The 19281-nt window shown below is 41.3% G+C and overlaps 1 protein-coding gene across 10 annotated transcripts in view; it reads left to right on the top strand.

Moving 5' to 3' along the window:
- Nucleotides 1-19281, top strand: part of GAS6 (growth arrest specific 6) — a 155281-nt gene that overhangs the window by 10049 nt on the left and 125951 nt on the right. For 9 of the 10 annotated variants that reach the window (XR_012159653.1, XR_012159654.1, XR_012159662.1 and 6 more), the window contains 2 exons: nt 7528-7552; nt 8328-8390. Coding sequence is in view for 2 of the 10 variants with exons in the window: in XM_073350599.1 (XP_073206700.1) it covers nt 7528-7552; nt 8328-8390 (88 nt within the window). In the remaining 8 variants the exon portion in view is untranslated. The remainder of the gene's footprint in view (nt 1-7527; nt 7553-8327; nt 8391-19281) is intronic. The other variant, XR_012159659.1, reaches the window with a different exon arrangement.

The raw sequence follows: 19281 nt of genomic DNA, 5'->3' as shown, positions 1-19281 counted from the left end.
TGAGCCATATGGTTGTTTTTCTTTTCTTTCCTTTTGTTACTGTCTTGATATTATTTTCTTTAATTCATGCAAAGTTGGTTTTATGGTGGTTCTATTTTTTATTTTTATTTTAATTTTTGACCACAAAAATCCTTGACTGGATTGAGCGCTCAAGAATATGCTGTTTGGAAACAGTCCTGGGTCTCCGTGAGAGAAAAGATGTTTTTAAACTTTGGTTTCCAGATTCTCTGGTTCTGTAGCGACACCTTGTATTCCTTTAGAATAGAAACACAACTGCTGGTGCTAGAAATCCCTTTCTTAAATGTATGTTATAGTAAAGGTGAGTGGTTTATTGGGCAAAATCAGCAACCCAGTGAAAGGGACAGTCATACTATTTGTGCTATGGGATAGTTGTGCAGTGTGGAATGGATATTTAAGAAACAGACACTGTGCCCAAGGGCCACCCAAAGAAGATATACATTTGTGTTGTGGTGGCAGTGCTGAAGATTGATAGAAACTCTCGTTGGCTGTTGAGATGACTTGCTAGGTGCTGTAAAGTGTTCGGTCAAAAATTACACAAAGAAATGCTGTGAACTATTTATGGGCCTGATTCTGCAATATGCAGAATATCTCTCACAAATTTCTGAATATCCTCAACTCCTACTGAAGTTAATAGGAGTTAATAAGGCTCAGCAGCTTGCTGGAGAGGCTCAACACTTTGCAGGGCTGAGCCCTTTGTGACCATAATCCATGACTGGTTTGACAAACCATTTATGAGAAAGAAGGCTTGGGCACTCAACAAGGTATTGGCTCAAGCTGAATTTACATGTTTGGTTGGAAATTATTAGTTATAGCACAGTGCTATTTAATTATGTTAGATTTCAAGCAAATCTTCTCCTTTTCCCTCTATGCACGAGAATTTTAGGGTTATAGTGCTGAATTTGCACCCTTAAAATTTATGCAATAATTTGCTGACAGAAATCTCAGTAGTTAAATGATTACTGGTATCATTGCAGGCAAAAGTAAGCCAGTTGGACTTGTAGCTAGACATAATGACTTGCAATGAATAGCCAGTGCAAATGTAAGCGAAAAACAAACATGCAAGCACGTAGTTTGGAGGCGCAAATTACATTTGTAAACCAGGAGGCTATGCCACGTGTGTTTTTCTAAAATGTATGTTGTGGAAATTATTTTGGGGAAGTTCTATGGCCTGTGTTGTACAATAAATTGGATTAAATTATCACAGTGGTCCCTTCTGGTTTTGGAATCTATGAATCCTAGATGAAAACCTACTTGATAAAGTGGAAGGCAAGATCCATGTAAGGTTTTGAATAACAGTAAATGGTGCAGGGGTTGTCACTTAATTGTAAGATGTTGCATGTAGATAAGAAAACCAAATGAATTCAGTTTCAAGTTGTTGTGCTGATTCCATGGGTCTACAGAGTACCTATCCTGATGAAGGCAGATAAGATGGTTCTCCTCTTCTGCTAGGGAAAGTTCAGTATTCTGATGCAGGTTTTGTTATGCTGCATTTTGTTTCCTGAGGGTAAAAAAAAGCTAGGCTATTAAAATGGAGCTGCAAAGAAAAAGTAAATTGGCCTTTATGTCCTTTTATGCTTGGTTTGTGCAGCCTAAAGAAGGCCTCAGAAGATTCTCCTCCCCACCCCCTTGCTTTTTGTTGTTGTTGTTCTAATATTAGAAATTCAGATGTTGTTTCGCTTGAAGGACTGTGTCTCTGTCTACATTGGGAAAATGTTCATAAAATGGCCCACTTTTGCCAACTCTGGTTTAGTAGACCCACTGGTGTTAACAACTTTGGAAGCCCTAGTGTAGATGAACTCTCACCAGCTGTCCCCAGTGTTTAAGCACTGTGTTGATTAGACCTGGCTCTGATAAGGGTTACATGACATGATGTTAAAACAAAACAGACAACTGAGAGACAGTCTACTCTAGGGCTCCCAATATTGCTGAATTAGTTTTAGCCACAGTGGGGAAAATGTCCCCGTTGTAGGCAAGGTCTTGGTTATGCTTTCAGAAGAGCTATTTATATACTGTGACTCACCTAAGGACTGCTTTCTGAGTTGATGTTCTTCCATCTTCTCTAAAAATGTGGTGGGACAAATATGACACTGGTGTAACTTCACTAGTTTTGGGGTGGTAATGCCAGAGATGAGTTTCATGCAGTGGATTTAAAAATAACTGAAGTAAAAGTACCAAATACCTTTAAACATTGTTCTACCGTGGAATGATGGAAACAGAAAGTGGAAAAGAAATTGTATTCATCACACTGAAAGACTCCTCTTTTAAAAAGTATTTAAATCTCCTGAGTTAAAAATGAGTCTCTATCTCTTGAACTCAATGGAAGAAGGCAAGCAAGAGCCCGTCTGGAGAGACTGGCCCTCTGCCATAGTTTCCACTTCAGTGGAGGGGAGGGGACTTGGATCATGTGAGACTCTCCTGGTCCTTCTCTTCTCCTCTTTTTCTGTTCTTACCTGAGTTCTGTGCTGAATCAGTGCAGAGGCACATGTCACATTGTAAACTGCTTATTTACATATGACATAGGCAACACTGGATACTGCAGGTTATGCAACACCATCCTTGGAAGTTGAGGCTTCCCTAGGTACAAAAGTAGGTTGATTGACAAGTAGGATACAAACAAAATGAGACATTATATTGAGCCACAAGTAAGAGGCATTAACATTTTGTCTGTTTTGATGGGAGCACACAGAGTTTGGAATTGTTCATACCTGCACTGATGGAGGACATTCTCTGATGGAAGTTAACAGTTCCGTTACACAGGGCTGGAGTGTGCTTGCCTTCCCCTCATTTGGAGTGGGATGATATTGATGGATGGGATAGTTATGCTGATTGGTGAGGTAGACTGTAAAGAAATAAGAAGTGATGGAATGGATAAGACAGCGTCTGTCTGGGCAAAAATCACACTGGAGAAGAAAGCTACTAGAGCCTCCCCTGGGATAGTGTTTGGGGTGTGCTATAGACCGCCGGGATCAGATTTGGATATGGATAGAGACCTCTTTAATGTTTTTAATGAAGTAAATACTAATGGGAATTGTGTGATCATGGGAGACTTTAACTTCCCAGATATAGACTGGAGGACAAGTGCTAGTAATAATAACAGGGCTCAGATTTTCCTGTATGCGATAGCTGATGGATTCCTTCACCAAGTAGTTGCTGAACCAAGAAGAGGGGATGCAATTTTAGGTTTGGTTTTGGTGAGTAGTGAGGATGTCATAGAAGAGGTGGTTGTAGGGGACAACCTTGGATTGACTGATCATGAGCTAATTCAGTTCAAACTAAATGGAAGGATAAACAAAAATGGATCTGTGACTAGGGTTTTTGATTTCAAAAGGGCTAACTTAAAAAAGTTAAGGAAATTAGTCAGTTAGGGAAGTGGATTGGACTGAAGAACTTGTGGATCTGAAGGCGGAGGAGGCTTGGAATTACTTCAAGTCAAAATTGATTAAGGATTTATAAATATATCAGAGGGATAAATACCACAGAGGGAGAAGAATTATTTAAGCTTAATACCAGTGTGGACACAAGAACAAATGGATATAAACTGGCCATCAGGAAGTTTAGGCTTGAAATTAGACCAAAGTTTCTAACCATCAGAGAGGTGAAGTTCTGGAACAGCCTTCCAAGGGAAGCAGTGGGGGCAAAAAACATATCTGGCTTCAAGACTAAGCTTGATAAGTTTATGGAAGGGATGATATGATGGGAAAACCTAATTTTGGCAATTAATTGATCTTCAACTACTAGCAGTAGATATGCCCAATGGCCTGTGATGGGGTGTTAGATGCCGTGGGATCTGAGTTACTACAGAGAATTCTTTCCTGGATGTCTGGCTGGTGAGTCTTGCCCACATGCTCAGGGTTTAGCTGATAGCCATATTTGGGGTCGGGAAGAAATTTTCCTCCAGGGCAAATTGGCAGAGGCCCCCCTGGGGGTTTTTCGCCTTCCTCTACAGCGTAGGGCACGGGTCACTTGTTGGAGGATTCTCTGCACCTCAAAGTCTTTAAACCATGATTTGACGACTTCAGTAGCTCAGACATAGGTTAAGGGTTTGTTACAGGAGTGGGTGGGTGAGATTCTGTGGCCTGCATTGTGCAGGAGGTCCGACTAGACGATCATAATGGTCCCTTCTGACCTTAAAGTCTATGATTCTATATGAGTTGTGGTCTGGAAAATGTTTGTCTAATCCATGTTTGTGTATAATTTTTGGTAAATAAAGCATGTGCCTTGTATTTTTTTTATTCCAACAGTTACTGTAAAAACAAATCCAAGGGAAAGGGGTGACAATATGCGAGTGTTAATTCCTTTTTTTAGAGCCCTAGCTGGAAACTAACGTTGACAGTAATTATGTGGTTAGTTTTTCCACTGGAGTGGCCACAAAAAGGATCAGCTAATAAATTGTTGCCTTTTGATGCTATAGATACTATGTGGCTTTCTGGATCCTCAGCTGTCAACTGGCTAGTGTTTAACTCAGCTAGTTCAAAACTAAACAATGCATCGAGTGCATCTCTTACCACACTTTTTAATATTACGGATATATTAGCAAGCCACAAAATATTTCTTTGTATTATTTTTTATTCTTATAAGAGCCTTCTTATTTTGCATACTTTTTGAGGTGTGTGTGACTATTTAGTAGGGGCTTGATCCTGCAAGGAGCTCAGGGCCCTCAACTCCCACTGAAATCCATGGGAATTGAGGGTTCAGAGCACTTTTCAGGTTTGGGCCAGCGGAATCTATGAAATGGGGATATAGAGCTCCGTGCTCATGCTAGAAAAGAGGTAAGTCTCACTGTATTGTTCTACAGACTAGAAACATTTCAAAGCTTTAATAATACAAAGTGCTAACCAGTGCTCCTGCAAAACAATACCACCTTGATGTTAAGTCATTTTCTGTTCTAACGATCGGCAGTAATACAGCATTCCTTCTGGGTTAATCCTTTGGTTTTAGCCAACCAGAAACACAGAACCACCAGGTCTTTGGAAACCTGCAGCAGTGGAAATTCACCCAGGCATGATGGATGGGGAAGTCATTTTCAGCTCAGCTCTTATTACTTTAATTCATTGTTCTTACATCTCAGAACTAAGCCCATTAAATAAAAAGTTAAACCATCATGAGCAAATGATATTAAAACCCATAGTCAGTCTCATTTTTATTTAAAATGTGTGGCAGAGTGAACCATTCAAAGAGGTCTTCTGCAGTCTGAGAGGTAATATTCATCTTTATTCTTGATAATGGAGGAGTTTGGTAATAAATAAATAGGCCATTGAAGGAAGGGAGAAAAGAGTTTAAAATTATATTGTAGACTTCAGTTGAAAATACTTACTTAACATGTGTGTTTCTGTACCACAGCTTGTAGTGGACAAACATCTGGTCAGTTTCATTTTGTTGCTGTTTGGAAAGCCATGAGCAGTAGCAGAGGCACAGTTCTGTGTACAGACTCAGTAAACTAGCATTGCATTAGTATGTGCTGAATTTGTGTTTAGAAGGTTATGTTTGCAACCCAAACAGCTAATAATTTTTAAATGGAAGTTTAGATTCTGAACAAGTCGATGGTACTTTCCCAATATTCTTCTTACTCCTCACAAGTAAGTAGGTTAGTGGATTTTTCTGCCCTGCTTCTTCTTGTAACAGAGCTCCAACAATCGTAATAGCAGCCAACTTAGATGAATGTACATGAAACATGCCATTTCTGTCCCTTCTGATTCACTTCAAATGTTTGTTTTTGCCGGTAACTGATTTGGGCTGTGGTTGTGCTACATCCCCTTTTTCACAGCTGTAGGTTGACAAAGGGGAAAGATTTAATAAAATTTCCAATCATTCCATCACATGCATACATCTTTTACAATTCAAGTACTGACTGTGGCTCAGTATGTTAGATGCACATCCTGGTGCTCTTTGAAGTACTTAAACTGTTTGTATTTACTTTTATTTCCACACTATGTTTGCTCCATGTTTTTCAAAGCTTTGATTTCTTACTGTGGCTGAAAAACAGTAAAAGTAGCCAAAAAACAAGGAAACCTGGTCTAAATGTTATGCTAACAACCAGATTCTGAGGGCCTCACTGGGTCCTTAGTGACCTACATTTTTAGTGTTTTCATTGAGGGTGCATGTGCTCAGCAATTCTTGGTCGTGTATGTCCTTTTGAGCTAAATGTGCTGCAGCTTTAACTACTCTTTACTGAAGCTTCTTTGCTTTTAGGTTACGAGATCATGTGGCTGTGTTTCAGCAAATGGAGTTTGTTCACCAAAAGCTTTTGATCTTCTAGAGGAAGACAGTCATGCAAAATTATTCTAGATTTCATGACCTAATTGGTCAATTGGATTGCAGTTAGCAGTCCAGGGGTGTTGTATCAAAGTGTGTGTGTGTGTATAATGCATGTGTGATGCGCACATGCGTGTGTAATAGAAGTTGAGTAGTTTCAGAATCTTGGGGATTCTGATACCTAAACGGATCTTGTGGTACACAAGATAATTACAAAACATGTAGTCAAACCCATCCCAATCTCACTGTAGATACTGGAATTGCACTGAAGTCTTTCAAGTGACCTCACAAAGACCAACAGTTATATGTAGGATGTCTGCTTAATTCAAGCAACAAAATTAAAATCCCTGAAATTGTCAGTACTTTATCCTGAGTCGTCCGACTCCCGTTAACCTTAGTTTTAACAATATTTTAAACTAACAATCTAAAGTAAAACTATTAAGGGTGATGTAACATTGGAAAGAGATCTTTTCCATGGCTACATATTAACCCTTCTAAACCAGCGTTTCTCAATAACTGGTCCATGGACGGTGCTGGTCCCTGAGATCTCCCTGACACAGTTTAGGAAGGCAGCAAGCCAGTCCCTGGTATCAAAAAGGTTGAGGAAACACTGTTCTAAACCATGCTGCTGTGGTGAGTCTTGATTTCCCCATATTTACATGTCTAGAGTGTTCTTTTCTTTCAACAGATATTGTTAGTTATATACATTATGGTGCAGTTTTATAAGGGAAGCTCTTCAGAGTAATAGTGTGCACCTTGTTCTAGAGGCAAAGGCAAAATTTAGGCTTTTACTCTAATGGTTAAGGTATTGTCAGAGTTCTGTTGGTGCAGAGCAACTCCAAAGAGGGGGCAGTGGGTGACTAAATGATTCTGTACTTTTCCCTCTGGTTTTTATCCCCAGATTCCTCTTACTTCCTCTACCTCATTCCATGGTCAGCATCTTTACTTCTTGGATAGTGGGTAAGTGGCTTCCTGTTCAGTCACTGCCAGTGCCACTTCATAGGTCAACTGTCAAAAAATTATTGGAGAAAAACCATTTTTTCCCCTTCCCCTTCAGATCAGAGTAATCAGTTCCATGATCTTTTGTCTCCATTGGCCCAGGGCAAAAGAAGTTGAGAGTCCTACGTGTGGACCCCGTTGTGCCACCACCAGGCTAGACCATCAAACTAGTAGCAGCAGTTAAAAATTAATAAAATTGATAATAAAAACTAATATTATTCCAATAAATCTTTGCTTTTTTTCTTTCTCCCACAGGACTATTTTTACCCGAAATACTTGGGTGAGTTACAGTTATTACTTTTACTTTTTGGCAGTGCTGGTATGTGTGCCTAACATTGGAACATGGGACAGCCAGTCTGTCCCAAAGAATGTAATAGAGATCCTCTATTCCATCCTGAAATAGAACCAATTGCTCCTCATATGATTTTAAAGTGGGTATATGTTATTTATATGTATAGAATGACATACACAAACACTTTACCTTATTTAAAGTGTATGTTTAATGTTGCATTTATTTCTGTAACTTACATCAAGAGTAAACAGTTTGCGGTCTTCTACAGTGCATACACTTTTTAATAGTTTAGTTTTGAAAGTATTTTTTAAATAAGAGGATTAGCTTGCAGACCTATTGCTTTTTACATTGTATGTATCATTGTCATGCCACCACATTGCTTTACATTTGCATTGAACATTTAGTATTTAACATTACATATATCAACAGTTTTAGAAAACTGCTTTTTGGATTTGAGAGAAATCTTTTCTATTTAGTAGATCAGCCTTTAGTAGCTACTAATATCCTTTTAGCACCATAGTAGCATCTGGTAGAACGATCATATTGTGCAGTAGAATTATAAACTGTTCAACTGAATATCAGAGCTGAAATATTTATATGAACTGAGAAGAATTTTTAAGGCATCTGGAGGGCTGCAGTTTAACATGGATTTTGTACCTACCCTCCAGAACCTTGCTTAACGAAACATCAGCATGCCAGATATCAATTTACACACTGTGACAGCTGGCGCATAATAATAATAATTTCATTTTCTGTTCTTCAGCTTGTATTGAGAAATTTGGGTCACCGTATACAAGAAGTCCAGATTTCCTTACATGCGTTCATAGTAAGCATTTTTCATATTGTATATTACAACTAAACATAACAGCCATTTTGTTTGAGGTGGGGAGGCACCTCAGTCATCTCCATTCTGATAGAATTTTGGCACCTCTCCTACCCGTTTGCTTTCTTGAGGACCTTATGTCATGTGTGGCACCCTTCTAGCTGAAGGACCAGTTGAGACTCTATTCCTTTCAGAATCCATTAATGCTGCTCCTTTGTCTTCCAAAGGGTGATGCCGGGCATTCTTTCTCCCCTGCTTTCTCAAGGGCTGAGCAATCTGGGAAACAAGAGACAAGAACTAGGATTTACAATTACGTCTTTCACTGGGCTTGGCTTGTCACTTTCTTTTTCTTTCCTTAGAAAAAATAAGTAAAAGTTTGGTTCTTCTCTGTTAAGCCTGAATTTCACCTTAAGTCATTTTGGAGTCACTTAAGAGGGACTTTGGTGACTTTCTGCACAGGGTGAATTTCATCCATCACATGACAAATTTCTGTGTTGTATGAAAAGCTGCCAAATCACATTTATTCAGGGCATAAATAAAAAGATGGGTTTGCCAACCATGCAAACTCAACTTGGAATCATGTTGAAAGTCAAGCTGGGTTCTTTCTGGCCTGTGAATTTATTAATGGTAAAGATTCTGCAGTTGGAATTTAGTTAACCATTATGTTAACTATCCAGTTCCCTCTCCCATAGCTATGTTGGCACCATAATGCTAAGAATATAAAGTAGTAAAAATATTTTTTTCACTCATGTAAGCAGATACAATTCTAAATATACCCAGAAAGCAAATCAACTGAATAAACAGGCATTATTTATACCTAATCACTTTTTAATTTTTCCTCTGTACTTCAGTGTCTTATCATGGTCCAGTTTGATTGGTCATGAAATCCTACCAATGTTAGAGAGTTATTCACAAAAGGAGGGATACAATTACCACTTCACTAAGTTTTCAAGGTTAAAATCCATTAGCACTTCAGCAGCTTCCCTAAACTGTTGACAGAGTTGGCTGTATTTGAACTCCAAGAATAATAAGCAAAAATTTAAGACCTGAATTTACAAAATGCAGCAACATGACTTACAAAATATGAAAGAATCATCTGAATAATTCATAAATGTTTTAGAAATACTGGGCCAAAGGGCATTTACCTGTGTAAGGATGAATAAAAGCTGAGGAAGGGGCTAAGAATTTGGCCAATTGTAGGTGCAGAGGTTTAGCACTATAATCATATATTCTTTCCAGTTTAAAATCCAGAAATGTTTAAAACAGAGGGCATACAAATGTAATGAACTGATGGCTGGACTGTGGCCAGCTTGAGTACACAGGGGTAGGGGAAAGAGGGTGTGGAAGGAGCCCCCCCATATTACATCTACTCACAGAATTTGCTATCGTTTCAGTCCTTATGTTCACCTGACCAAAAGGACTCCATGAGTCTGACACTTCTTAATGATCTCATTTCTGTGTTCAAACAAGATGGTAGAGGGTCTCTTCAACATAGCAGACAAATGTGTAACAGGATCCAATGGCTGGAGGTTGATGCTAGACAAATTCAGGCTGGAAATAAGGTGCACACTTTTAACAGTGATGGTAATTTAGCCATTGGACCAAGCATACCAAGGGATGTGAAGATTCTCTGTCATGTAAAATCTTTATAACAGTCTTTCTAAAAGATGCTGTAATTCAAACAAATTATAAGATTGATGATGGAATTACTGGGTAAATTCTATGACTTGTGTTATGCAGGAGGTCAGACTAGATGATGTAATGGTTCTTTCTGGCCTTAAAATGTATGATTAGGCTTGCTTTTTTTTTTTTTTAATGAGGCAAGTAGATGGTGTCATTTTTGTAACTTGACAAATTCCCAGTGCAGTTTTAATCCAACAAATTGGTAAATCTCAGAGGATAAATTTAGAAGTCATAAGTGGCAATTACTATGTTCAGACTTTCAAGCTAAGGTCTCGTTTTGATGTCAATTTTGAAAAAGCTAGAAATTTTATAAATTAAGGTGTGATATCTGGATATGAGAAAAGAGAATACTTGTGCTAGGAGATCTAAAGGAATAGAGACAAAGGCCTACAGAGCCTGATTCTGTTTCCTGTTACTTTGATGTAAATCAGGAATAATTCCAATTAAATTATTGGAATTACACTGTTGTAAAACTAGTGAGAGAGCATAATCAGACCCTGTGTTATAAACAAACCAATCTGGAAAAAGGGACAAAGCATCCAGCACAATGCTGGCACTGTACAAAAAATAAAATAGTTAATTCTTCCATTGCCAGTGGGTTTGGACATATTTTATTGTCACACTGTATTTCTCCCATTTTGCTCTGCAGAACAGGTAGGGATGGAGTGTGTAGGAAAAGATGCAGAGGCCGGAGATCCTCTGAAAATTTGGGCACCAACCCTGTCTGTTCATTTTGTCTACTAGGCTCCTCTGAATAGCATCACAAAGTGTACAAAGATAGTTAATGCTGCTTTGAACAATGTTAAGCTTACTGTACATAAGCTTTGGTCTGCATAGGGAAAGGAACATGCTCAGAGCTGCTGTTTCTTGGCTTGTTTCCCTGCTCCCTGACCCTCCTTACCCCTTCCCCGTCCTCCCCGCTTTGGTATGACCTGTCAGCTGTGCAGAGACTTTCTAGAGGGGACATTGGCATGTGTGGTGGACAGCCTGTATAGCAGCCTTTTCCTACTGTGTAGCCTTCCTCATGCCCTTTCAATAGGTTTGCTCTGCTCTGCAGAGCTGGGGGAGGGAAGACATTTAGACCTTGTTTGTGATTGAGTGTTCTTGATTATCACTGTGAGCCGTTCAAGGAGGGCTAGGTGCAAAGGCTTTGGCTAGTGATTCTCAGACATTCTCAGCATTTCAAGACAAACTATTACAAACGTATTCCTATGGCAGCAGGCTAACCACATTCCATTCCCTAACAGTTCTCTAGTGCCTTCCTCCCTCTCCCGCAACAGAAGTATTACTGAGCCTAAGATAAGTTCTTATCTTCTCTATAGCTTGGTCATGACTGGAAATTCTTGATGTTACTTTAATTGCAGAGCTGCTAAGGTGGCTGTAGCCTTATCACATTTTGATAGAAATGGACAGAATTATGGGTGGGAATGTAAATACCATCAAATGTAGGCATTTTAGCCCTTTGGGCCTATTTTAAGAATTCCTTTTTCCTTCTCCTCCCCTCCCCTCCCCCCCCCACCAACACACCATATACAGCAACAGAAACCACCACCAATTACGTTTTCCCTTTGTCCTTCAGTTCACTTCAGAAATGATTGAGTCTTTATCATAAGCAGGATCACAGTTGACAGGTATTTTTGTGAGAGTGTCTGAACTTGTACCATACCATCCTTTAATCCAGTTACTATTACTAGGCCCTATTAAGCATTCAGCAGGAAGGGGAGGGGGGAAATTTTCATGCCATCCATTGCATTAATTCAAAAATAAATACAAAACTATTGCTACAGGGAAACTGGATAATTTGCAGCAGCAAAAATGGCTACACTTATTTTTTGAGTCTTCGTAAAGTTTAAAAACACTGTAGGTATACATGATTTAAGAGGGGTGCTAAGATGATAGGCACATGTCTTTCGTGGGCAGTGAAAACTTAGGGCTTGTCTACATGGGGAAGCTCTTCTAGAATAATCTAGACTGAATTCAAAGTGCAGTAGCTATTCCACACTAAGGGCAAGTCTACACTACAAAATTAAGTCTACCTAAATTTCATTAATTTGTAAATCAGTTTTGCAGGTCCACACTACGCTCCTTGTGTCAGCGGTACATGTCCTCACCAGCAGCGCTTCCATCAATGCAGAGCCAAGTGCACCATGGGTAGCTACCCCACAATTCGCCTCCATCTAGTACAGAGTGTTTTGGGAAGGGTTTGCAGTGCCTTATGGGGTAAACGAGTTGTGCAGGGATGACTGGGAACATGGTTTCAGCGTTCCAGGATGCAGTTTTATCCATCCCATAATTTTATCTGCATCCCATAATGTTTCATGCCTCTTTTCAAAGCCCCCCAAACCTGCTTGTCCGCCATCTATGTGAGAAGCATGGATCCTGCACAGCTCTGCACTATTGTGATGAGTGTTGTGAGTACAACGCCCCGATCCTGCTCTATAATAGCACTATTTGCAGAGCTGCCAGAGGAGTTGTGGGGAACATGACGATTCCTTGGAGGCTAGATTGCTGTAGGACAAAGAAACAATTCAAGGTTGTTGTTGGTATTCATGGAGCAGCTGCAGATGATGGAGCACAACTTCTAAGCCTTTGAAACAAGCACTGACTGGAGGGATCACATCATTATGTAGGTATGGGATGATGAGCAGTGGCTGCAGAACTTTCAGATGCGCAAAGCCACATTCCTGGATGGGTGGGCGGAGCTCGCCCCAGCACTCTGGTGTAGTGATATCAAAATGAGAGCTACACTGACAGTGGAGAAGTGAGTGATGATCGCTGTGTGGAAGCTTGCAATGCCAGATTGCTACTGGTGAGCCAGGAATCAATTTGGAGTTGGGAAATCCACTGTGATGGTTGCTGTGATGCAAATGTGCAGGGCCACTAATCGCGTCCTGCTACAAAGGACTGTGATTCTGGGCAATGTGCAGGACATAGTGGATGGTTTTGCGGCAGTCAGGTTCCCGAACTCTGGTGGGGCAATAGATGGCATGCATATCCCTATTTTGTCTCCAGACCACCTTGTCACATAGAAAAGTAACCCTTTCTGCTGATGTACCATGGTATTGCAAGCGCTGGTGGATCACTGAGGATGTTTTACCAACATCAATGTGGGATGGTCAGGGAAGGTGCATGACACACGCATCTTTAAGAACACAGGCTTGTTCAGAAAGCTGCAAGCAGGGCCTTTCTTTCCAGACCAGAGGATTACCATTGGGGATGTTGAAATGCCACTAGTGATTCTGGGAGACTCTGCTTACCCCTTACTCCTGTGGCTCATGAAGCCATGCACTGGCCACTTCAACAGCAGCAAGGAGCACTTCAACTACAGGCTCAGCAGGTGCAGAATGACAGTTGAATGTACCTTTGGCTATTTGAAAGGCTGTTTGCGCTGTCTACTCACGAAATTAAACCTCGGTGAAAAAAAATCCCAATGATTATAGCTGCCTGCTGTGTCCTTCATAATATCAGAAGCAAATGGAGAAAAATTTCTGCCAGGGTGGAGGTAGAACAGCTGTCTGCTGATTTTGAGCAGCCAGATACCAGGGCTATAAGAAGATCTCAACAGGGAGCTATTTGACTCAGCGAGGCTGTGAAAGACCATTTTAAGAGTGAGCCACAGTAATTTGTGTTGCTGTAGTGTGCTCTGCCTGGCATTGGTTTTATGCACCCTAGTATGAATTTTGTAGTGTGTGTGTGTGTGTGTAATAATATAACATTGCAAATACAACTATTGCTATTATCTGTGAATGATTTCAGCCCCAGCCAGTATATGTTGTGAACTAATAAAGATGACTTAAGTTTCCATAAATAGACTTTCATTCCAAACCCAGACAAAACAGACATATTTATAACTGAATGAAACTTTATAAATACAGGGAAAAGAACCTTTGAAGGGGAAAGAACAGTCATTCCCATTTCACAAACACATTCATCAGCCTTGTCTCTCACAGGTCAGTGTATATGTGGCTGCGATTGCCTGAACTCTTCCCCGGAAGTGATAGGGATAGTGCAGCGGCCTTGGACGCCACCTGGAATATGGCAGGGGTGTGAAGGGAGGTCTTGGAATGCAATTCTAAATGGGCTGCAGAGGGAGGCGAGCACGGGTCTGTTCAACCTTGAAGGTCAGCAAGAGTCTCCAGCATTTCTATCTGACACTTGAGAAGCACTAGCATCTCCTGCTGCACATCTCTCTCCTTTTCCTGTGTCTTTCTCCTCTCTGCTCGATCCCTGCCCATGCTGTCTGTGAGGGTGATCCTCCAAGCCCTGTGTTTATCTGAAGCACCAGAGGCTTGCAGTATCTCTTGGAACATGTCATCCTGCCTCCTCTCCTTCCCCTCCTCCTTATCTGGCTGAGCTGCTCCACTGATGTAGATGGAGAGACCCCCAAGGCCACATTTCCAGATACAAAGATGCACAGAAGTCCTCTTGTGATTGTATTCACAAGATAAATGGAAACTTGCTATCCTGAACTCACTCCCCTTGATGCACACAAGTTCAAAGCACTACATTTGCATTTCTCCTTGGGATTCATAGAGCATGGTGGCATTCCCAGCTATGGTGAGTACGGTTGCGGGGGGGAATGTAGCTGAACAGAGTATATGTGGATAGGGCAACTGAACTGAATACTGGCACCGTTTTCCATAGGCAGTGGTGATTTTAGCTGATCTCTCACTCCTGAGGGTAATGGAGGCTGAAAGGAAACAGCTCGTGCATGCATCCAGCTGCAGACTGGGTCCGTATGCTGCTAGCCTGTGTGCTGCATTGGTGACTGTTGAAGTAATTGCTGAGTGCCATGGGAAAGTGTCCTACCATGGTGGAAGAACTAACTGAGACCTCCCCAGAAACCTTTGGCAGAAGATTGCAGACTTATCTCCAGGAAAGTTTCCTCGAGATCTCTACGGAGGATTCACAGGACATCCGAGTGCACATAAACTTTTCTGCAGGGCCCCCCTCTGCCTAACTGTATAGCCAGGGGAATGAGAAGCAGATAGTAACTCTTCCTCTATTGGTTATTTCACTGCTGCTTCTAGCATGAATATAAAAGAGTAAATGAACAGATGTGTCCCTGCAATATCAAAGCAAACTGCATACTTGCCAGAGGTTCCTTCCTCTGTATCAGCCTCACCCACACTGGACTGTAGGGACTGGCTCGACTGCTCTGGAGTCAAAAACAGGTCCTGGCTCGCTGGGCCACTGGATCCCCCTGTTGCCTGTCCCCTGTACTCCTCCTCCTTCTCTTCCTCATCCAACACCTCCTCACTGTTCATTGTGGGGGCCTGTGACTGAGTTCTTCAAAGTATCAACAGGGCTCTTAGGGGTGGTGGTGGGGTCTCCACTGAGGATGGCATGCAGCTCTTTGTAAAAGCGGCATGTCTGCAGCTCTCCACCAGAGCAACTGTTAGCCTCCCTTGCCTTCTGCTATGCTTGCCACAGCTCCTTGGCTTTCACGGGGTGCTGCTGCGGGTCCCTCTTTTAGCCCTTCTCCATGCCTCGCGCGATCTGCTCGGAGATATCAACGTTTCTATGGCTGGATTGGAGCTGTGCCTACACAGCCTCTTCTCCCCACAGTCCCAGGAGATCCTCCACCTCCCATGTACTCCAGGCAGGAGCGTGTCTGCAGCGTATAGCCAGCAGGTCAGCTGGGCAGTTGCTAGGTGAGCGCAGAAATGCCGACCAAACAGGAAATGGAATTTCAAAAATGTGCAGGGATTTAAAGGGGAGGGGCATATATACCTGTGTACCTGTCTGCCAAGCAGTGGAGTTCAAAATGGTGACCAGAGCAGTTATGGTGAGGCATTGTGGGACACTTCCTGGAGACCACTAAAATTGATGTAACTAACCTAAGATGCTATACCTCTCACTGAGGTGGAGTTACTAAGTTGGCATAGTGAGCGAGTTACATCAGTGGCAGCTGCGTTTTAGTGTAGACACTTACAGAGTTAGGTTGACACAAGCTGCTGTACATAGGCCTAACTCTGCAGTGTGGACCAGGCCTAACTCTGCATGTGGATACTCTTATTCCCCTCCAGTAGTGCCTTGTGTGGTTTGCTTAATCCACTTCCAGAGCGGATTAAGATCATACAAAAGCACTCTTAGCCCTGGTCTACATTACGAATTTATGTCAGTATAACTACATCGCCCAGGTGTGTGGAAAATCCATATTCCTGAGTGACATAGTTATACCAACCTAACCCACGGTGTAGACAGTGCTCTAATGATAGGAGGGCTTCTCCTGTTGACATAGCTACTGCCTCTCGGGGAGGTGGAATACCTGTGCTGATGGGAGAAGCTCTCCTGTCAATGTAGGCGATGTCTTCACTAAGTGCTACAGTGGAAGCGGTGGCATTGAAAGTATAGCCACTCCCTTACTGTGGAGTAAGAGTACCCACATGGGGTGCTAGTGCAGAATAGCTGTTCTGCAGTAGTTGTCCCATGCTGTGTTCCCCCTGTAGACAATCCCTGGGAATCTTTCTAAAATGTTCATTGAGCAGTAACCAAATACCACTGTGCTGTAAATGCTTCCAAAATATGGCAAAGGGATTTGCTTTGTCTGCATCATTAAAAGTATGTTTTTTAAAAAGTTTTTCAAAGTAAACTGTTTCAAAGGCATGCCTTCAAGATCAAAGAGAGTAAGATGAGAGAAATGCAGTTCCCATTATTCTGACAAAGGAAAACATTCACTTAGTTGTGAAATACCTAACCCAAAATCTTATGTCCTCTGTAGCTGAGCAGTCTGACCAGACTTGTCATCAAATTAGGAAAATGATGAGGTAACACTATCCATCCCCCCATAATACACATACGCATGCACACAGAGCATGTTTAAGAAAATAATTGTCAAGGGATGTCCCAATCATTAGTCTCATCAGAACCAGTGGATGAAGAATCCTTCCGGTTTTCCCCTTAATTTATACACACTCTTGCTGGACATAGAAGACATTTTGTAACTGTACTCGAGGTGAGAGAGGAAAGTGAAGTCAGTGATATTTGACCTAAACGTGCTGCCTGGGAACATCCTGGCAGTGATCTTGATTTACAGTGGGTAAAAATAAGGTGCGTCTCCTGATAGGTTTTCAGCAGTCTGGCTGTAATGGTAGAAGTATTCAGCAATATTATCAACCTTTACTGGAGACAATATCAAACAGTGATTAGTGCAGAGAATAAAGTCAGGGGAGAATTTTTATTTTTTTTTATTCCCCCACTGTGCTACTAATTTGCTATATTATTATGGTCAAGTAACTAAGGCCAGGTTTTTAAAAAATGGCCATTAATGTAGTGTGTCCAACTTGAGATATCTAGGGTCTGATGTTAAGATGTGCTTACCTTCAGCTGGAGTTCAGCAACTCTGAAAGGAAAGCCATAGATCTCTCAAGCTGAGCACCCAAAATCAATTGGCCATTTTGAAAATGTTGGCCTTTACCTCGGTGCCTCACTTTTTTGATATGTAAAATAGTCGTAATGATACTTAGCTTTGTAAAAGGACTTTGGGATCCTCTGACAAAAAGCACATTGTTATTTATTGTTATTGCATGTAGTGCACCAGTCCAATTGCCTCCTACTCCAAAAATAATAATATGTTTACATAGGTTTTTGGCTCCCAGTAAGCATAACTGTTTTTGTTCTAAGCTGACTTATCTGCAATTCATGGCACAGGCCAGTTTCTACTTGGGGGATGAGGGAAGGAAGGGACGAGTGAACAATTATAAAGCATTTTACAAGGAAACATTGCCAGTGGTGCTTGCAGTAATACTAAAAAAGCAAACAAGTAAACAACAACAAAAACCATCCCCTAACGCTTTGCTCTTACTTTTAAAGTACTTTTTATCAAAGGTTCTCAAATTACTTTACAAAGGAGGGGGTAAGTATTAGCACTATGAGTATTTTTGTCATTTAAACCAGTAGATTTTTGGCTGAACAAGGCTTTGGCCCTATGTGGAGGGCATTTATTGTCACAGCATAGGCTCTGATCCTGGTGGGTCGTTGATCTGTTTGGAACTCTGTTTGCTTCACTGGGGTTCTGCTCAGTTATAAGAGTCCATCCTCCCTGATTGCAGGATGGGGCCAGAGTGGGCATTGTGAAACTACTTACGTTGTTTTTTCTAAGCACTGTTGGCTACAGTTTGTCGAGGCCTTGAACAGATATGCAGTGTGGGGTGTTCGCTAGTGTCCTGGGGGCATAAGGTACCCCAAAGGGGAAGCAGGGAATCCTAGCTCTGCAACCCTGCTACTGCCAAGCACTAGCTACCTGGCCATGCATGGGACACCTCAAGCATTGTAAATTGCAAGATTGGGACCATGAATTGTAAGTTCTCTGGGGCAAGGACTGTCTCTTCTTGTGTGTTTGTACAATGTCCTGCAGTGTGGGCACCCAATCCTGATTGGAGCCTTTATAATAGTGCTAATGCTTGCAGCGGCACCGTAAAGATTCCAACATTTTTGTTCACTGAAATAATTACCTTTTGTCCCATCATTTGTGATATTGTTTCCACTTAGAATGGGGAATGTCTCAAACCCATCATTGTGCATTTATATACTGCAGGAGGTTAATGTCCAGATTTTAATGGCACCCCTTTTACATACATTTGTTATGCATTGCTTGTCCTGATTGTATTTGAACTTTTTTTATAGACTCCTCCTTGTTGCATTAAATTGAAGTGAACCAACAGTAATAGAAATTCCAGCACTTTTAGGACTGCAAATCCAAGTTGAGGTCTGAAACTACTTTAAAAAAAAAAAAAGCAATCCAGCTCAAAGTGAAGAGGGAGTCAATGAATAATTATAATATGCAACAGTATTTTAATAGTTTTTGCCAAGTCTGATGGTCCTGCAGATTGTACTGTGGCTAAAATTCATGTAGAAAACCCTCTCTGTGTGTGGGCCTTTCTACTGTCTGGATGGGAATGGATGGTCTCTACACCTGTTCCAGATATGCTGATGCGAAGGGGCAGGTTTCGAAAAGATCCCATGGGATGTGTATTTATGAAGATCCAGTAGCCCAAAGCACCTGCATAAGGGGCATTATTCTTTGGGCCCTACCAAATTCCTGTTCCATTTTGGTCAATTTCACAGCCAGGAGGTTTTAAAATTAGTCAGTTTCACATTTTCAGATGTTCACATCGGAAATTTCATGGTGTTGTAACACTGGGGGGTCATAGAATATCAGGGTTGGAAGGGACCTCAGGAGGTCATCTAGTCCAACCCTCTGCTCAAA

This window comes from Lepidochelys kempii, chromosome 1 (assembly GCF_965140265.1).
Source record: "Lepidochelys kempii isolate rLepKem1 chromosome 1, rLepKem1.hap2, whole genome shotgun sequence".
NCBI classification, from domain to species: Eukaryota; Metazoa; Chordata; order Testudines; family Cheloniidae; genus Lepidochelys; species Lepidochelys kempii.
The sequence above is the reverse complement of the archived record's forward strand: the minus strand, read 5'-3'. Positions and strand labels throughout refer to the sequence as shown.